Consider the following 17,738-nt stretch of genomic DNA (forward strand, 5'->3'; position numbering starts at 1 on the left):
GGCCAGCGGAGCGCTGAGTAGCTGCCGGTCCCACCGCCGCTTGGGATTTGCTGAGATGGAAAAGGCAGCCGGTCTGGCATTCGCTACGGACACCTGGGGCCGGTTCCTGGGCTTTTCAGGGCCTGAGCCTGAGAGGCCACTCAGCGCGACATCCTCGCTCGATGGGTCTAGACTGAAAGCTGGTCATGCGTATCGAGGCGGGACGTTGTCGCTGCAGGCGGGACGAAGTGGCTGAGGGCCGGACGCGGGGCGCGTCCGCGAACTTCGTCGCTTCCGGCTTCCGGTTTGCGACCCTGTGGCCTCGGCGGGGCTGACCGACGCGCTGGTTCTGTCGGCTAATGGTGGGGTCCAGGTGATTTCTACGCTTGTCGAGTCTCCCAGTTCCTTGGCATCCCGGGGGAGTTGGGCGAGAGGCCGACCAGGGTAGACTCTAGTGGGCAGAGAAGCAGAAGCTCTGCTGGTGCGACGGGCGGGTCGGCCTAGCTGCTGAATAGCCAGTTGCAGGGAATCGGGGAAGAAATTGACTGGAAGTCTGGAGATCTGGGTTCTAGATCCCTGGGCTTCCTTATTGATTTTGTAAAGTGAACGCGGCTGGACATAGTTCTAAGTGTGTGATTTATTTCTGTGAATTGATAAAGGGGTGTAGATTTCGTTTAACAGTTTTGGTAAGCAATGTAAAAATAAGTATCAGTACTCCGGAAAATGTTCAGAATTTTTGATTTGGGAGAATAAAATTGAGGAGGTAATACTTAAAATATACGCATCTGTTGTCTCCAAGTTCATCGCAGCAGTTAAAATTTTCAGAGACCCATAATGGCACAAGCTAAGAAAATGGCTAAATGAGCATGGTACTTTTAAGAGAAGACTATTAACGAGCTATTTATATTTTATGTTTATAGTAAAGGAACGTGGATATGTTAAGTCAAAAAGGAACATGGGGAAATGTAAGAAAATACTCCCAACATATTAAAAGATATTTCACGTTCTTTTGTATTTTCCTTCGTTTTCTGTATTAAAGCTGATTTCACTTGTGTAGTGGGGGTAACACTTTTTAAATAAGTTCCCCAATGATAAAGGCTCTGAAGTTTTCTTTTAATTTTTTTAAAAGGCTATTCAATGGAGGAATGATACCTTTTTTTTTTTTTTTAAGGTTTTATTTATTTATTTGACAGAGACAGCGAGAGCAGGAACACGAGCAGGGGGAGTGGGAGAGAGAGAAGTAGGCTTCCCGCAGAGCACGGAGCCCAATGCAGGGCTCGATGTGGGGCTCGATCCCAGGACCCTGGAATCATGACCTGAGCCACCCAGGTGCCCCTGAAGTTTTCTCTTGTTAAAATGATGATGTACTATGGACCAGAAAGCATCTTGATCTTCTATTGGGAAGTACTACTTATAGCAGAGGAATAGTTATAACAAACGTATTCAGGTACACTTTGGTACTGATTCTGGGTCTTAAGGGTTGGTTTGGGTCATTCTTTTAAACTTTGAGGGAAAAATTGGGAACTCTGCTGACAGAAGTGAGAATCAAATAAAATACATGAGGTAACTTTGCAAATATAAGGTGCTTATTTTTCTGGATATCCTGAGTTCACAGAAAGCAATGATTTGTTGGGGGGACGAGCTGGACAGAAGAAGAGTCAGTGCGAAGGTCCTAAGGTGAGAGTCCACTTGGTATTTTGGAAGCCAGTATGGCTAATGCACAGTGAACTGGGGGATGAGAAGGAATTTGCAGATCCTGTAGGATCAGGATTTGATGTGGGTTGTAAGAAAGAGAAGTCAAAAATGGTTTTTGGCTAGAACAATAGGAAAGATGAAGCTCTAGTAACCAAAATGACAAGTAATGAAGACAGAATGAGTTTGGCACAGAAGTTGATAACACCTTTAAATAATGGATCAAAGAAGAAGGTAAAATTTTTAAACTTTTCCTAACTGATAATAAAAAACAACCTGTCAAAATAGATGAGATGCAGCAAAACAACAAATTTAAGGTTTATATTTAGAAAAAGATTATGTTGGTTGCAAGTTTTAATTTAATAAATGAAGTGCTCCTTTATTTGTTTTACTATTAACAGAATTTTTGGTAAAATAACCTTTTCAAGCCTGTTACATATATTTACTATAAAGCCTTCATATTTCAGAATGCTCATGTGGTGGTTTTGTTCTGTTTCTTAATACTGCAGATACCTCCCTAAGAGAGTTCCAGTGCTAATGTAATCAAGAGAACACCCCCACATCTTCGTCACATCTACATGGACATCATTAAGAATTTTTTGGTTGATCTCTAATTTCATTTTGACAATAACAGAGACACTTCACAGACACAGGAAGGCCCTTTACTCCCTTTCTGAAAGGGGGGAATTGTTATGAGGCAAATTGGCTTTATTTTAGTGTTTTGTTTTTAATTTATAAAGCTGTTAGAGGACAGGAGTGTTTCAAGCTCTGCAGGTAGGCAAATGGTAGGGAGAACATCACAGGATCTGAGGCCAGATGTGAGAAGCCCAGCTTTAGCTATTTATAAGCTAAATAAGCTTATAAGATCATTCAGAGAACATGAAATAATGTATATAAAAGCACATTGCAAATTCAAAAGTAGGATATTAGTGTTATTCATAATTTTGAACGTATATAATATCTTCTGAAGCACTTCTGCTCTCTGTTACTGTTCTCCGTTCATCTTCATTACTAAAGAATAATGTCCCTAAGATATTTGTCTTACTCATTTGTTTTCGTCTAAGTTTCTTTGCAAGTAATGCAAACTCCCAGTTGCTATTTCCTAATATCAGTTTTTAAAAACTGTTTTGGTGTTTATTTTTACTTGTCTGTGCCTATGAATTTTCTAAGCAATCTCACTACTCTCAGATGCACAGAATTTCAGATTCCCTATTTAGAGGTTAATCTTAATTCTCTTAGTTCATGTGGCTAATGTTTCATTTAATCAGGTGTCCCAAAACTCATCGCTAGTCACAAATACAAATAGCCGTATGAAATTCTAATTTTGTATACTCTAAAGAGTTCCCTTGAAGGGTAGTGATCTCAGTATCACTTCTAGCCTAACTGACCTCCCTGCTTCCCCCCTCATTTACAATCTGCTCTGACTCAGCATAGCAGTCAGAGTGATTCTGCTACAAGATAAATCAGGTCATGCCACTCTACTCATAACCAACTGCCCCCCTCAAATTAAAGGCCCATCTGGCTCCCCAACCCTCACCTGCACATCTTGTTACTTCTCTGACCTTATCTCCTACTGCTCTGCCACCTATTCTCTGCTCCTGCCACAATAACACAGTTCCTCCAACATGCGATGCAGTTACTCTTCCTGAAGTCTTTGCGCTTGCTTTCCCTCTGCTTGGCATGCTTTTCCTCCCATACCTACATGGCTCACTCACTCACTTCCTTCAAGTCTTTCCTCAAATGTAACTTTCTCGATGAGGCTACCCCGATTACCCTGCTTAAAATTACAACTACTCTTCTCAGTATGCCCTATCCTCTTTACCTAATTTTATTTTTCTCATGGCATGTTAAAATTGTACTAGAGTTATTTATTAATATTACTCTCTCCCCTTCTCTCTCTCTCTGTCTCACACACACACGCACACACACCTTTGCTTTGGATTTGAAAGGTACTAGATAGAGAAGGAGGAGAGAAAATAAAGGAGCAGAAATACAGAGGAAGATAGGGCTAGTGAAATATAAAATAAATTACTTAAAATGTAGAAGGAAAATGAACTTGAGAGTTAAATAACACTTAAATCATTTTTTGGCTTCTTGTGAGAAAATATAGTGAAGGGTTGAGTCAGGGATGCCCCTAATGGTGTGTAGCTTCCTGGGCAAACATGTTTGTGGGGTGCCTGTCTATATAAGCAATTTTATTAAAAGATGTATTTTAAAAATTCATGGGCCAAGTAAGATATGGTGATTTACTGATGAAGATTTAAAATAGAGACACGTATGCATTTGTTTATTTAATCAGTGAGCATGAAGATTCTCTGTAGTGTCCATGCACCATCTCTTCATGCTCTTTATCATTAAATGCACTGTTCCCGTCTAGCTGCCTATCTCCCACCATGGAAAAAAAAAAAGTAGCAGTGCTGTTACTACTCAGAATGCCATGACTCTTTGTAACTTCTACTGAACCAATACAGTTCTTGCTTCTGCTGTATCCTAATGCCATTAAGGTAATGTTGGTCATATCATTCTCATTAAGTTCCATCATCCATCATGTTGCTCCTGAATCCTGGCTTCCAGTGATTTTCTCAAAGAATGTGCTCTCTTGTTGATGTCCACAAATGCAAGTCTTAACCAAAGTATGCCGGAAAATGTGAGTGATCATTTGTTTTCTAGTCACGCTAAACTTACTACATACCGTCCAACCATGTTTTGATTTCTTCAGGCCAGGATCACCGCATCCCTAAAATGGGATCTCTCTCAGTGTCAGCGGCACCCTACCTTCCAGGTGGGTGAATCCAGTCCAGCGGTTGCATTCGCCAGAGAGGAATGCGCTTGACTAGTCCGGGAGAGCGCGAAGTCACCACGTGATCAGGGGCTGGGGAGGACAGGGATCTGAAGGGCCAGTTGTAAGCCACAGAGGACTTGACGCAGCACCCCAGTGGTCTACCTGATCGGAGGGAGTGCGCTGGTGCCCACCCTGGGTGCCCGAGGTGCAGCACACTGAGGGACCCGCCACCACCCCACTTTGGGTGCTGTAGACATAGTGGGGGAATACCCCGGGCTCGCCACGCTCCAGGAAGGAAAGACCTGGGTCCATGCGGTGAGGTCCTGCTCCGAGAGCCCCACGCGAGTGGGTTCCAGAAAATTTCCGAGAAGGAGCTCAAAGTGCCCGGCACCCTGATGGCAGGTAGTAGTGAACTGCATACCGAATTTTACTATTCTCGCTCTGCCACTTGGATGGTTTTGTCTTTTGCTTTATCATCCCCACAAAATACAGACCTTTCTCTGGTCTGATAGGACCTCATAGGATCTATAAAATCATTATTGGAGTAAAGATGCTTATTTTGTAGGCAGCTTTCTCAAAGTCAAGCTACCTCAAAGTGAAAGAATGGTAAGCATAAACTAATAAGCTGATTTTTCTTGATCTATAAGACTTATATAATCAAAAAGCACTACATAGGTCCAAATTAGCTTTATTTTTTCCCTTTCAGCATTTGTTTTCTCATATTTCCAATGCTGGCTATGTCCACGTTATGAAACAATTTACAGTATATAGTTCTGTTGATGTCACTCAGTAGCAACTAGAGAAGAAAAATATGTTGAAATGGTTTTTATTTGTAGTTTAGACTGAAACATCTATCGATACCTTAAAAATACATATCCAGCTGTTCTTTCTGCACTTTAGAATACCTTCAATTAGAACGCATTATATTATATATATTTATAAAATACTCTATTATAGATTATTTACTATGAGCAAGTTTTGCCTAGGGCAGAGCATCAGTGCATATAGAATCATAGGATGCTAGTGCTAGAAATTACCTTGAAGAGGTCCTAACCCAGGACGTGTCATTCATGACCAGCTTGTGGGTTCATAAATTTCCTGAAATGTGTTGGTTTGTATATTAGTTTCATACTGCCCCTGAAACAAATTACCACAAGCTTAGTGACTCTACACAGTGCAAATTTATTATAGTTCGGTAACTATAAGAACAGTATATATCTCTGACTGTTCTGACACCAGTTACACAGGTCTCACTAGGCTAAAGTCAAGGTATTATCAGGGCTGTGTTCCTTCCGGAGGCTGTAGGGGAAAAATCCATTTACTTGTGTTTTGCAACCTCTAGAGGCTGTCTGCCTTCCCTTGGCTTATGACAAAGCCACCAATGGCTAATTTCTCAGGTGTCACTCTGATGCTCCTTGACACTCTTTTTGGGTTCCCACTTTGCCTTCTCTCTGACTGTGATTCTTCCTATGCCCCTCTTATAAGGAACCTTATGATTACATTGCCCCCCCCAGGATAATCTGGGATAATATCCCCATTTCAAAATCCTTACTCTGATCACATCTGCAATGTCTCTTTTGCTATGTAAACATAGAGTAAGGTCTACAAATTCCAGGATTACAACATCAACATCTTTGGGGAGGCCCCTATTTTAGACTACCACAGTGTGTAAACTCTGAGGCATATGAGCGTATCTCCGTGTGCATGCAGTTTTTCTAGGTATTTCTTCAAAATAGCTCGCCCCGTAATGGCTTTTCAGAGAGATCTGTGACTTCAAAGAGATCTGTTACTTGATATAGTTTAATCACTTCCGCAATTTGGCACCTTCTCCTGTCTCATGAAAGGGAACATTAAAGTCCCAGAGAGATTGACTTATACAAAACCATATGGATGATGAGAGATGTTTCCCTGACCCCCATTTTTGACCCTTCATAACTATCGCCTACCGAAAACGAATCGGCAGATTATAGCAGTGTCCTGCCCGTTCCCAGCATAGAAAGAATCCCTGAGCCTCCTGGGAAGCTTGCAGTGAGTCTGCGGCTAACAGAATCAGTGCCACTGGCCGTAGGGCAGCTCAGATCCAGAGTGATGCCCCAGTGAGAGTGCACATCTCACTTTCTTAAGCACAGTGCCTTGAAGCTGAGCCCTTCTATCTGCAGGGACAGTGGAGGTGGAAAGAGAGGGACTAGGATGTGATAGAGCACCTGGTTGTCGGAGCTCAGGGTGTTTTAGTTATTCAGTGTCAGACGTAGGAGGAAAATCCTCCTGACACCTGCAAGTCCTTGGAAGGTTGATAAGCTGTCCACTATTGCTATATTCCAGCACAGGCTATGGAGTGCAGGATCAGAAGTCACACTACTCAGGCCAGATTCAGGCTCTATCACTACAATCTGTGTCCTATGGCAAATTGCTGGACTTCTCTGTATCTCAGTTGCTTCATCAGTAAAATGGGGGAACTTATTTTATTGGGGTAAGATAGGTTTGGATTCTAATTATGAATGGTTCCATGGTTCACCAAACATTTCGTACGTGTAGAACTTTACATACACAAAATTGCTTCACATTCTCTGTTATTTATGCCATTTCAGCAAGTCACATCAGAATATATGATTCTGTTTACCAGTTTGTTGCAAAGAGTAAATGGGATAAATTTGTTTAAAGTAGCTGGCATGTAGTAAACACCACATATTATTTTTACTATTAACCACTACTACAGATGGGTGCAGATACTTATTTTGGCCACTGGGAGGCAGCAGAGGAAACAACACTTGAAATCCATTTCTGTCAAAGGTTCTGGTGTACTGAGATTGAAGAAGTTTAATTGTACCTGGTGGTTAGTTCAGAAAAATAATTCAGTTCAGGAATGATATAGTTTGCCTTTCTGGAAACACCATTCATTGCTCTTTGGTCCCCTAGTCCCATTTATAGATGTGCGCCCCACAGGTAAAGGGGCTCGTTGTGTAGCTATGTAGCTGAGGACAGCCTGCTGTTATCTGTTCTTTAGTGACCAGGGCTAAATTTTGGTAGATTTATTTAGAAGCTAACATTATAATGCTACACTTAATATTTTGAGGTAGCAAATAACTACCTAGTCTTGCATTTGGAAGGCCTTTGGTTGACTGGGATATTTCAAAGTTTTAAGGTTAATGTGATTTTCATTTTTGCTAAAGAAAATGCAGAAAGCACTTTGGAAATTCACATTGTTGTTTCTTATTACAATCCTGCATTTGAATTTTTTTAATGGAATTGGAGATTGAGAACAGAGAAAGGAGACAAAGAAGATAAATGCAAGTATGATTCTGCGATTCAGCTTTTGGAAACATAAAGAAAGCTGAGTAAAACACATCTAAACGTTGAGACTGTATTTGTCTTCTAGAAAGGAGGCAGCTTAGATTGTGGTGGAGGGATGGGGGAGCTGACAAAGTCGAAGTTAAGAAATGAGCAAGTCTGTATATATGTCAAGCCACAGCATTTGATGTAGTAGCCAAAAGCATTTGGTAACAAAATAAAAGGTAGTATTAGCATATAATTTATTTTAATTATGTGTCTTAAAATTACATAAATCCATTAGCATAAAGGGGGGAAGTACAGTATTCCTGATGGAAAAGTCTTGTCTAACTGGCTGTGGAACAAAATATTCTGGGCAAACACACGTACACACAAACACACATATACACAGACGCACAAATGGGAATTTGATTTATTTAATTGGAAATGGATAGTATACAATGAAATATCAGGGATGTGAACTACCCTTCAAATGTTCACACAGTTGCTATAAAGCCCTTTGAAGCCATGTAGAGAAGACAAAGAACACTTTAATCCTTTGCTAGAAAGCTCTAGTGGAAGATCATGATTATGTGATTTAGAACATAAACTGTGTATGTCATACTCTGAAGGAGTTTGATGTAGAAAGGGCTTCCAGAATCTAGTAAAAAGAAAATTTTCTGGTGTTAGTGTATATAAACAACTATTATCTTCTTTCTGATGATGTAATGCTTTAAGTTTATATACTCTTTGATCCTTCTGTTAACTGAAAATCTTATTGGAGAGTATTTACTGTGGTATAATCCCCAAAAACTAATAAAATAATTCTGAGCATGGTGTAAAGTGTTGATTAAACCATTCTGTCCCAATACAGTGGAGTTTCAAAAATTCCCAGATACACAGAGTGATAGAATTTTAGTGCTGGAGGAGACTGTGGAAAACAAAGCGGACATAACTTTCCATATTTACATAGCTCATTTACATCAGAACCAAATGAGGACCCTAGTTACCTTCCACAACTTCTGGTTTTTTTTAAAGATCCCTCTTGTAATATGTCAGTCTTGTGTATGGATACAGGTGACAAAATGGAATAGCTTTCCTTGGCCACTTAAGAAAGTTCAGTACATTAACATTCTTTTGAAAGTGGAATGCCAGCAAATGTCTTTAGAAGAAGAATTGAACTCAGTGATCTTTTCCTTCTAATGGAGACAACCTGGGCCTACTACTGTTCCAGAAAATTGTATACATATAGACCTGTATACATTTGAACATGAACATCAAAATCTTATCAGATTTAAAGGGAACCTCAAGAATACATTTGCTTCAGTTCCTTGCCCTACAACAGGTAAGGTATCATTATCTACATCTTATAGATGAAACAGTTGAGTCTCAGAGAGACTAACTGACCTACCCACTAAGTAATGGCGAGGGAGAGACAGGTCTCCTGTTGTAGCAAAGTACTACACTATGCATCTCTTATTATAGATTTTTTTTTTAATGATCTTCATTTTCTGTTTGTTTCCATTAAGTTTGTGGAACCCATAATTTCACACAGAATAGACTTTCTTCCACAATTGTGTAAAAGTAGATTAGTAAGTAATTGACTGCATTTTAGTTACTCAAGTTCTCTGGTCTCCTTGAAAGTGAATCTTGAAGGTCAGCATGACGATTGGCAGTTGGTCCATACCCAGGAAGCAGCCATGGTTTTGGTTTAAAAAATAAGCAAAATCCCTCATTTTACTGATTTTGGCCAATGAACCAGTTGCTTAAGTGAATGTGACATCAGGCACAAGACACTACAAAATCAGAAATAATCAGATAAATTAGAAAACTCAAATATTAGAGGTGTAAAGTCACAGAGAAGAGTCCGGCAGGTCTCCCCTTTTGGAGTTTTAGGTAATGGGTATACAAATACAGATGTCAGTCTTAGTTCCCCCAATGGATTTTGAGTGCAGGGGTGCAAACTGATCATGAAAAGGCACAGTGTCTCTGTAGTAGAGCACAGAAGGGAAGCTTTCTAGGATAAACTTTATATGTTGTGGCTATAAAAATGCTCCTAGTGTGGAGGGGCTACAAATAACATTTATGATACTAATGATGGTAGAATAATGCATCATCCCCTGGTTATGGCAGAATGACTCAAGACCTTGCATGGGCTTCTCCCTTACATGTTACCAGTTTAGAAAGGGCTTTTTATTTTAGTCCCCAAAGGTCAGATACTTAAAATCAAAAGAAGGGACAGAAGCAAGTGAAAAGTTCCTGGATATTATAAAGAGGTAGAAATAAAACCAGGAATTAGAGACGGGGGAATAGTGATGGGAGACATGGAACACAAAGAGAAAGGGAGAAAGTAATGTGTGTTGGCACGTATTTTAGGAAAGGCACTGTGCTGAGCACTTTGCTTATATTATCACCTTTAATCCTCACAACAGCTCTATGAAGTAACCATTATGTGCAGATAACAAGATAGCGCTCAAAAATATTAGTTTTCACACAGATAACTGAGTAGCAGAACCAAGATTCCCATTCTGATAGGACTTCAAAGTCCATATTGTTTTAATTAAACCAATATAGGCATTACCTGACCACCAAGGAAATTTCAAAAACAGATTGGCACAATGATCAGATAAACCGCTTTTGGAAATGGCATCTTGAACGGACTTGTTTAAACAAATATCAGAAGAGACAGAAAAAGATGAAGAGATTACATTGAAACTCCATCATCATAAAAATAAAGTATCTGTTAAGCAATCTGAACTGTGAGAGGTACTACAATCAAGGTTTTAATTCAATACCTTCGGATTTGCTTTCCTCACGATTCTCATCCACCCTGTCTCTAAGGAAGCTATAGTGACCTTGCAAGTCCTCACCCATGCAGAGAAGACTGGGTGCTGAAATATCTCTCCAGTCCTGACACGAAGGAATACGGATGTGTCTGACATCTTCCTTTCCAGGAATGAAGCCAAAGAGTTTCTTTATGCGCTGCATGATGAGGAGCCGTGAATGCTGCTCGGCAGCTTGTTCAAAGAGCTCCCTCTCGTTGTGGAGGTGGTTGGTCCAGTAGCACTGCTGCAGAGAGGTGAGGGGAGAGCAGCACCTCGCCACGCAGCGGGAGACCAGGGCAGCGATGGTTGCCAAGGTGATCAAAATCCAGCCCAGCATCTTGACAAAATTATTTAAAAGAAAAGCAGAAAACATCAATATAATGAGTATCAAAGGAACAGACACAGTAAGAGGGATTCCTATGAAACTGAGAAGTAAACTGGAAAAAAAAAAAAGTAAACTGTGGGTAAGAAATTTGTTTTTCTGGGGAGACTGGGTGGTTCAGTTCGTTAAGCGTCTGCCTTTGGCTCAGGTCATGATCCCGGGGTCCTGGGATCAAGCCCCACGCCGGGCTCTCTCCTCAGCAGGGAGCCTGCGTCTCCCTCTCCCTCTGCCTGCAGCTTCCCCTGCTTGTCCTCTCTCTCTCTATCAAATAAATAAATAAAATCTTTTAAAAAAAGAAATGTGTTTTTCTAGTCTTCGAAATAATAGCAAGGTGCTGATCACTTGATATGGATATAGGCATGATGGAGAGAATAAGCCCAACCATTTCAATTTGGTTTGGGGGCTACAAAGGATATTAACCAGTTAACTTGGATTGGATTCCAAGTACTGTCCTTGAAGTGGCAGATGCTACAACCCACCAGTTACTCTTGTGTAGGGTACCTAAACTATATTCTTTGGTTTTAGCTCAACTTTCCTCCCCAACCATTAGGTACAGGTCAAGCATCTTTTGGGGGCTTAATAACTATTTGATAATCATGGTGATGAAAATGATGATGTGATAGATAATGGTAGCTTCTTAAGTGCCTTCTTAATAATGTGTTAACAGATACTCATTGATATTTCCTCCTGAGTTGCTTTCCTTTTATTTTTTGTGACCAAAGAAGACCCTTATGTCCCTAAATGGAAAGCACCTTATTATTTTCCTTTTCATTTCCCTCTTCCCTCAAATAGTTATTTGCTACCAGTTTTATGATTCATTTTTGAAATATGCTTTGAAAGGGAAATTAGCTATATTTTACTTGCGATTATTTAGTTCCCTCTTTAAAAGACTGACATAAATGACTGTTTTCTAGTCTTAGAACTATTCTTCTTTTAATTATTCTTTTTTCAATAGTTAGTGATTATTATGTAAAGTGAGAGAGGCAACTTCCACACATATAAGGAAACCAGCCATCAGCAGCCACAGTCTGGGAGGTGAAGGTCTCTCCCACAGCTTGTGATTCACCAGCAGGCCTGGAATTACCGGTGTGAGCACAACAGGACAGATGCACTCAATGGAGGCTGAAACCTACAAAGTGACACAGCAATTTAATTTAAGAGAGGCAAGCACAGTGGAGGAAAGGCCATCTGAGATGTCTATTAATTCATCAGCCATCATTTACTGAGTCCCCATTTGACCTCCCGCCATGTTCTATACATGGTGGTTGGTTATGGAGACTTAGATGGGAATAATTTAAGATACATTCACTCTTTCCACGGTCTTTAAGCCTAAAGAGGGAAACAAAATAGCAAGCCAAGAAATATGGTAAAATGTGATAGTTTTTTTATATCAGTAAGCACAACAGGAGAGAAACGAACTCACTTAAGAAAGAGGCATATCAGGGAGTACTTCCCAGAGGAGATGATCTTCAGTTAAATATTAAAGAGTTAAGGAGTAGTTCACCAGATGCAAGAAACTGAGGAGAGTTCCGATAAGAGAAGAAGAAAAATAAGAGCATGAAGATTTGGGAGGACCTCAAGAAGCTTGTACTCAGAGGGCCATAGGAGTCATGTAGAAAAGTGGTCAGGAGCCGGACACTGAAGGACCTTGTAAGCCATGAGAAGAATTTGGATTTGGGATTGGGCTAGTAGAAAATCATCAAAGAACTTTATATGGGAATGGCGGGGGGAGGGTGCTCATCATTCAATTTGCATTTAGAAAGATAATTTTGGCATGGCTGTGGAAGGTTGATTGAAATTGGATAAAACTAATGTCAGGAAGCTATTTTAGAATGAGGTATGGGCGGAGAAAGGGTTTGAACTTAATATGATCTTGTGGACAACTCAGAAAAATCAAACAGAAAGACAGTGTATATTCCTCAAATGAGATTGAAGTTCAAGGTGGTTGTGAAAGGCGGCCTGGTGAAATGGAAAGAGTATGACTTTTGAATATCTCAATCAGCCATTTATTACCTCTGTGAACTTAAAAGAGTTACATAAACTCTTTGAGCTTTGGTTTCCTCATCTGTAAAATGGGGTTGATTATACTTCTCTCTTAAAGAGTCTGAGGATTAGAATTAAATGTGAAATATTTATACAGTAAGTGATAAACATATTTTTTTAAGATTTCATTTATTTATTTGACAGAGACACAGTGAGAGAGGGAACACAAGCAGGGGGAGTGGGAGAGAGAGAAGCAGGCTTCCTGCTGAGCAGGGAGCCCAATGTGGTGCTCGATCCCAGGACCCTGGGATCATGACCTGAGCCGAAGGCAGACGCTTAACGACTGAGCCACCCAGGCGCCCCTGATAAACATCTTAATAAATATTAGTTTTGTGGTCGCTGATCCAAAAACATCCACTGGCTGATGGCACTCTGAACCATAAAACTGTCTTTTCACAGAAGTCTGTGTACGCATTAAATAAGACATTTTATTTTCACTTTAAGAAAATCTTACCAGTGTGTATATCATCTTAGGTTTTTTTGAGCAAGAACATTTGAAAGTTAAAATTGCCCCATTGATTATTTTTCACCTATCTTCACATACCTTCTCTGCCTGAGCTTTAGGGCTAGTGTAAAAGGTTGAGACGGAGCCTACCTTAATGGGATTTCTAACTTTGCTTAAATTGGGCCATATGCAACACTTGAGTATTCTGTGTGTTGATAGTAATTTTTTTTCCAACAAAATAGCACTAGCACTTCTAAATTTTAAAAGCTAAAAAGTGATGGGTCAAAAAAAAGTGCATGCCTTTGCAATAAATAGTTTTTAAAATAATGTATTTTTATTGTATTGCAGTGGTTTGCAACTGTGCTTTTTATCCCAAATCCTTCGGAGAAAGTGATGAATGTCAATGACTCTTTCTGTATTGACAAAATGCACTTTTACACTTCTTAAATTTAACCTGTAAGTGCAGTAGATACAGGCCTTTTCCCTGCCTCATCTCACCCCTCACATAAACTTGTCTAAGGATATTAAATTTAGAGCCATCCCTGGAATTTACTTTAATCATAATTAAGCTTCCTCTAATTTTAGATAAACTTTTAATACACAAGAATGAATATTTCAGAATATGCAAGATGGAATGAAGTAATACACTATGTGGCAATAATAATTTTAATAACAATATCTAAAATTTATTGTTTTTAATATGGATTGTGGACACGATGCTGAGCTCTTTGATGTATTAGCTCATTTATTACTCACCCCAACCTTATGTGGTAGATCCTATTAATATCTCCATTTTACGGCGGAGAAAAGTGAAGCATGGATAAGTTCTATAACTTGCTCAAGGTTTTGCAGGTTAATAAATGGCAAAGCAAGATTCAAACACAGGTCTGCTGACTCCGAAGCCCAACATCCTAACCGTATCTATATAGCCGCTCAGTGGAAATCACTCTGATGAATGGCATCAAGTTTGTGTTCTATATTCAGATAATATGAGAAGCAGTAGGAATGTGAAATGTTTCCAATGGCTGCCATTAAGATGGGATAGCATAGCAAGAAAAAAAAATCAGGAACTTACTTGTGACTGGTATCTGTGCAGAAGACCTACTTCATCTCTTACCAGGATCATGTCGGATGGAACCGATTTGCCACATGGAAACCCAGCTAGGACCTCTTTCCGTTTGCTGGCGCTGACGTTGTCAAACACTGGGTAATGGTCCACAGATGCGAATTCACTTGCCGCACATTCATAGTAGGTACCTGTCAGCAGGGTTATGGCCAGCCATGTTAATGGGGCAATGAGTGCCCTCCCGGTGATGCTGAAGAACCGAAGACAAGCGAGCTTGCGCTCCAGGGGGCTGATTCTCCGCTGTGGAGGGCCACAGCTGCAGCAGTATTCACTGCTCATGGTCCACATCTGGCTTCTCAGAGCATAGCCAGCAACCAGAAGGATCAAGGCTGGAATGACTAGAAAAGCAGAACCGTAGCAGAAATTTTTTCCAGCCTGACAGGGACATCTGAATGTGAAAGAAGAGCAAAGCTGTTGCCCACCAATGGTTGAAGCAGCAATTAAAGAATTGATAAATGTTCCACTTCTCTGCAGGGAAGATATGATATTGTTGAGAGTCGGGCTCATCGTTGGGAAGCTCTGACACAAATGGCCCTTTCTGATCATTAGACTCCACCAGCTATAACCATTTTATGGGACCTTACTGGTTTAACTGGCTGGTTCAAGCGACCCAACATCCTCATATGTTTAAAGGATTCTAGCATCTTTCCTTGTGTACTTTGTGAACCCTGAGCTAATAAATGCACTTCAGATTCCAGCTGGAAGAAGCTAGAGGAGAGATTCATCTGGTATGGGTGACAGGAGAAACAGCTGCCGCATATCTTCCCACTGAAAAGAGAATGGCCTGCTTGCAAAGCAAAACTGCTGTCATCTTTCCATATGCTGCTTTGTGTGACATGACACCAGCAAATAGAGCATTGGGAGCAAAACAGAGAACATTCTTAACCCTGTGCTAGACCAGGATTTAGGTACATAAAATTATGATGTAAGGCATAACAGAAATTATGAAATAATAGAGCAATCCAAACTTTAGGGCTGTCTGGAACATCCATAACCTAAGAGTTCTGCCAGAAGATCCCAAAAGCTTTCCCCAAAAGAAGAAGACTTGGGCACCCCCTAAAGCCAAATCACAACAAAAACATTCCAACTTTGCATAAAAATGCACTTGAATTGACAGAATGTGATATAATAACGTGTTGCTTTATAAGTTAAGTTGCAAATTTGTTTATATGCTATCTTTTTGTTACATGAAAATGTGATCCTTAGGTATTGGTAAAATTATATATCTATAAAAAGAAAATGATCAAATATGTAAGGTGTTTTCTATATTTTATCAGAAAATATTTATTATATGACTTCTATATAAAAGGGACTGGACTAGGCTTGGTTGGGCTAATAAAAAGTGAATAAGATATAAATTTCTCTTCTCAAACTCTCAACTGGGTGTGGTTAAATACATAATTAGTGAATTGAAACATAATGCTGAGGAATTCACCCAAAGTACAGTATAAGTATTACAGTATAAAATATTTTAAAAACTAATTCAAGGAAATAGAAGACAGATTAAGCAACTCCATAATAGGAGTTCCAGAAGGAAAAAAAAAAAAGAAGGGATAGGCAGAGAAACAATATTTGAAGAGAAGTAACTGAGAATTTGGCAGAATCAAAGAAAGTTCTCACATCAGAAGAGTGTTAGATGTTCTGAGCAGTGTAAATAAAGATAAATCCACATATAAACACACCATAATAAAACTGCAGAGTGTGAAACATGAAGAAGAAATGTTATTAAAAGCTACCAGAAAGAAGAGACACATAAGCTACAAAAGAATGACCTTAGACCAAGGAGAGAGTTCTCATTGGCAACACTAGAGACCAGAGGCAATATCTTCAGAATGCTTGGTGCCAGACACAATATCACTCAAGGCAGAACAAAGTAAAGATACATATGTTAATTTTAAAAAGAGATACATAAAGGCTAGGGGAATTTACCACTCACAGGGTCTCATAAAGAGCATTATTAAAGGATATATTTCAACAAGGAGAAAAATGAACTCTAAGGAAAGATATAAGACAAAAAATAATAATGATACAAATATGATATTTTTAAGTTATTTTCTTTACTTACTAGCTGTAGAATTACTTTTTTACTTTAAGAGACAGAACTAAGGTAATACATGGTTATAATAAGATATTACTGTGCAGATGGCTAAAATTAAGAAGACTGACCATACCAAATATTGGTGAAGCTTGCAGAGTAACTGGAACTCTCTCTCTCTCTCTCTTTTTTTTTTTATTTTTTAAGATTTATTTATTTATTTTAGGGCACCTAACTCAGTCGGTTAAGTATCTGCCCTCGGTTCAGGTCATGATCTCAGAGTCCTGGGATGGAGCCTGCTTCTCCATCTCCCTCCGCCCCCCTGCCTGCTTGTGTTCTCTCTGTTGCTCTCTCTCTCCCAAATAAATAAATAAAATCTTTTTAAAAAGATTTTATTTATTTTAGAGAGAGAGAGAGAGTGAGAGCGTGGCAGGGAGGGGCAGAGGAAGGAGAGAGAAAATCTCAAGCAGACTCCATGCTGAGCATGGAGCCCAACTTGGGGCTTGATCTCAACACCCTGAGATCATGACCTGCGCCAAAATCAAGAGTCAGATGCTTAACCAGCTGAGCCACCCAGGTGCTCCCAGAGTAACTGGAACTCTTACACACTGATGGTTGGAATATAAAATGGAATAACCACTTTGGAAAATTGTCAGTTTCTTTAAAAGTTAACTATGTACCCATTATACAATACAGTCATTTACCTACTAGTTACTCGCTCAGGAGAAATGAAAGCATAAGTCCACATGAAAACTTGTACTTGAATATCCACAGTAGTTTTGTAATACCTGCAAACCGGAAACAGCACAAATGTCCATCAACAGGTGAGTAGATATACAACAAATTGTTGTACATCCATATGATGAATACTACTCGGCAAGATAAAAGGAATAAACTATTGATACATACTATAAGAATGAATTCAAAAGAATATCCTGAATTAAAGAATTTAAGCAAAGGAGCACATGATGTATGACTCTATCTAACATTCTAAAAGATGCAAATTAATTGATACTGACAGAAAATAAACCAGTGCTTGCCTAAGGAGTGGAGGAGGAGAAATAAGAAGAGAGTGATTACCAAGGGGCATGAGAAGACTTTCAAGGGTTGTATCATTTTGTACCGATAGGATTTTAATATATGGAGGTGACTGAGTGATGAC

The 17,738-nt window shown here is 39.6% G+C and overlaps 2 protein-coding genes across 6 annotated transcripts in view; one reads left to right on the top strand and one right to left on the bottom strand.

Annotated features, from left to right (window-relative positions):
• Nucleotides 1-244: 244 nt before the first annotated feature.
• The window catches only part of TRAPPC3L (trafficking protein particle complex subunit 3L), a 61,433-nt gene continuing 43,939 nt past the window's right edge, over nucleotides 245-17,738 (top strand). The window contains exons 1-3 of one of the 5 annotated variants that reach the window (XM_078054834.1): nucleotides 245-1,426; nucleotides 1,595-1,656; nucleotides 2,181-4,318. The gene's annotated coding sequence lies outside the window, so the exon portion shown is untranslated. Of the gene's footprint in view, nucleotides 1,906-2,180; nucleotides 4,319-17,738 lie in introns of all 5 variants that reach the window. The other 4 variants (XM_078054833.1, XM_078054835.1, XM_036082254.2 and 1 more) reach the window with 4 other exon arrangements.
• Nucleotides 10,496-15,048, bottom strand: CALHM4 (calcium homeostasis modulator family member 4). The gene is made up of 2 exons (XM_036082244.2): nucleotides 14,491-15,048; nucleotides 10,496-10,882 (listed from the first exon to the last, which is right to left on the bottom strand). Exons 1-2 carry the CDS (start codon nucleotides 15,046-15,048, stop codon nucleotides 10,496-10,498), a joined length of 945 nt encoding a protein of 314 aa, XP_035938137.2.

This window comes from Halichoerus grypus, chromosome 9 (genome assembly GCF_964656455.1).
Source record: "Halichoerus grypus chromosome 9, mHalGry1.hap1.1, whole genome shotgun sequence".
In the NCBI taxonomy this organism is placed as follows: Eukaryota; Metazoa; Chordata; class Mammalia; order Carnivora; family Phocidae; genus Halichoerus; species Halichoerus grypus.

Bases quoted from the DNA above. Each gene is read 5' to 3' on its own strand.
- CALHM4 (XM_036082244.2), bottom strand. From the start codon at position 15,048: ATGAGCCCGACTCTCAACAATATCATATCTTCCCTGCAGAGAAGTGGA. The intron at 10,883-14,490 runs GTAAGTTCCTGA...AATTTTGTCAAG, and splicing joins TGCACAGATACCAGTCACAA to ATGCTGGGCTGGATTTTGAT.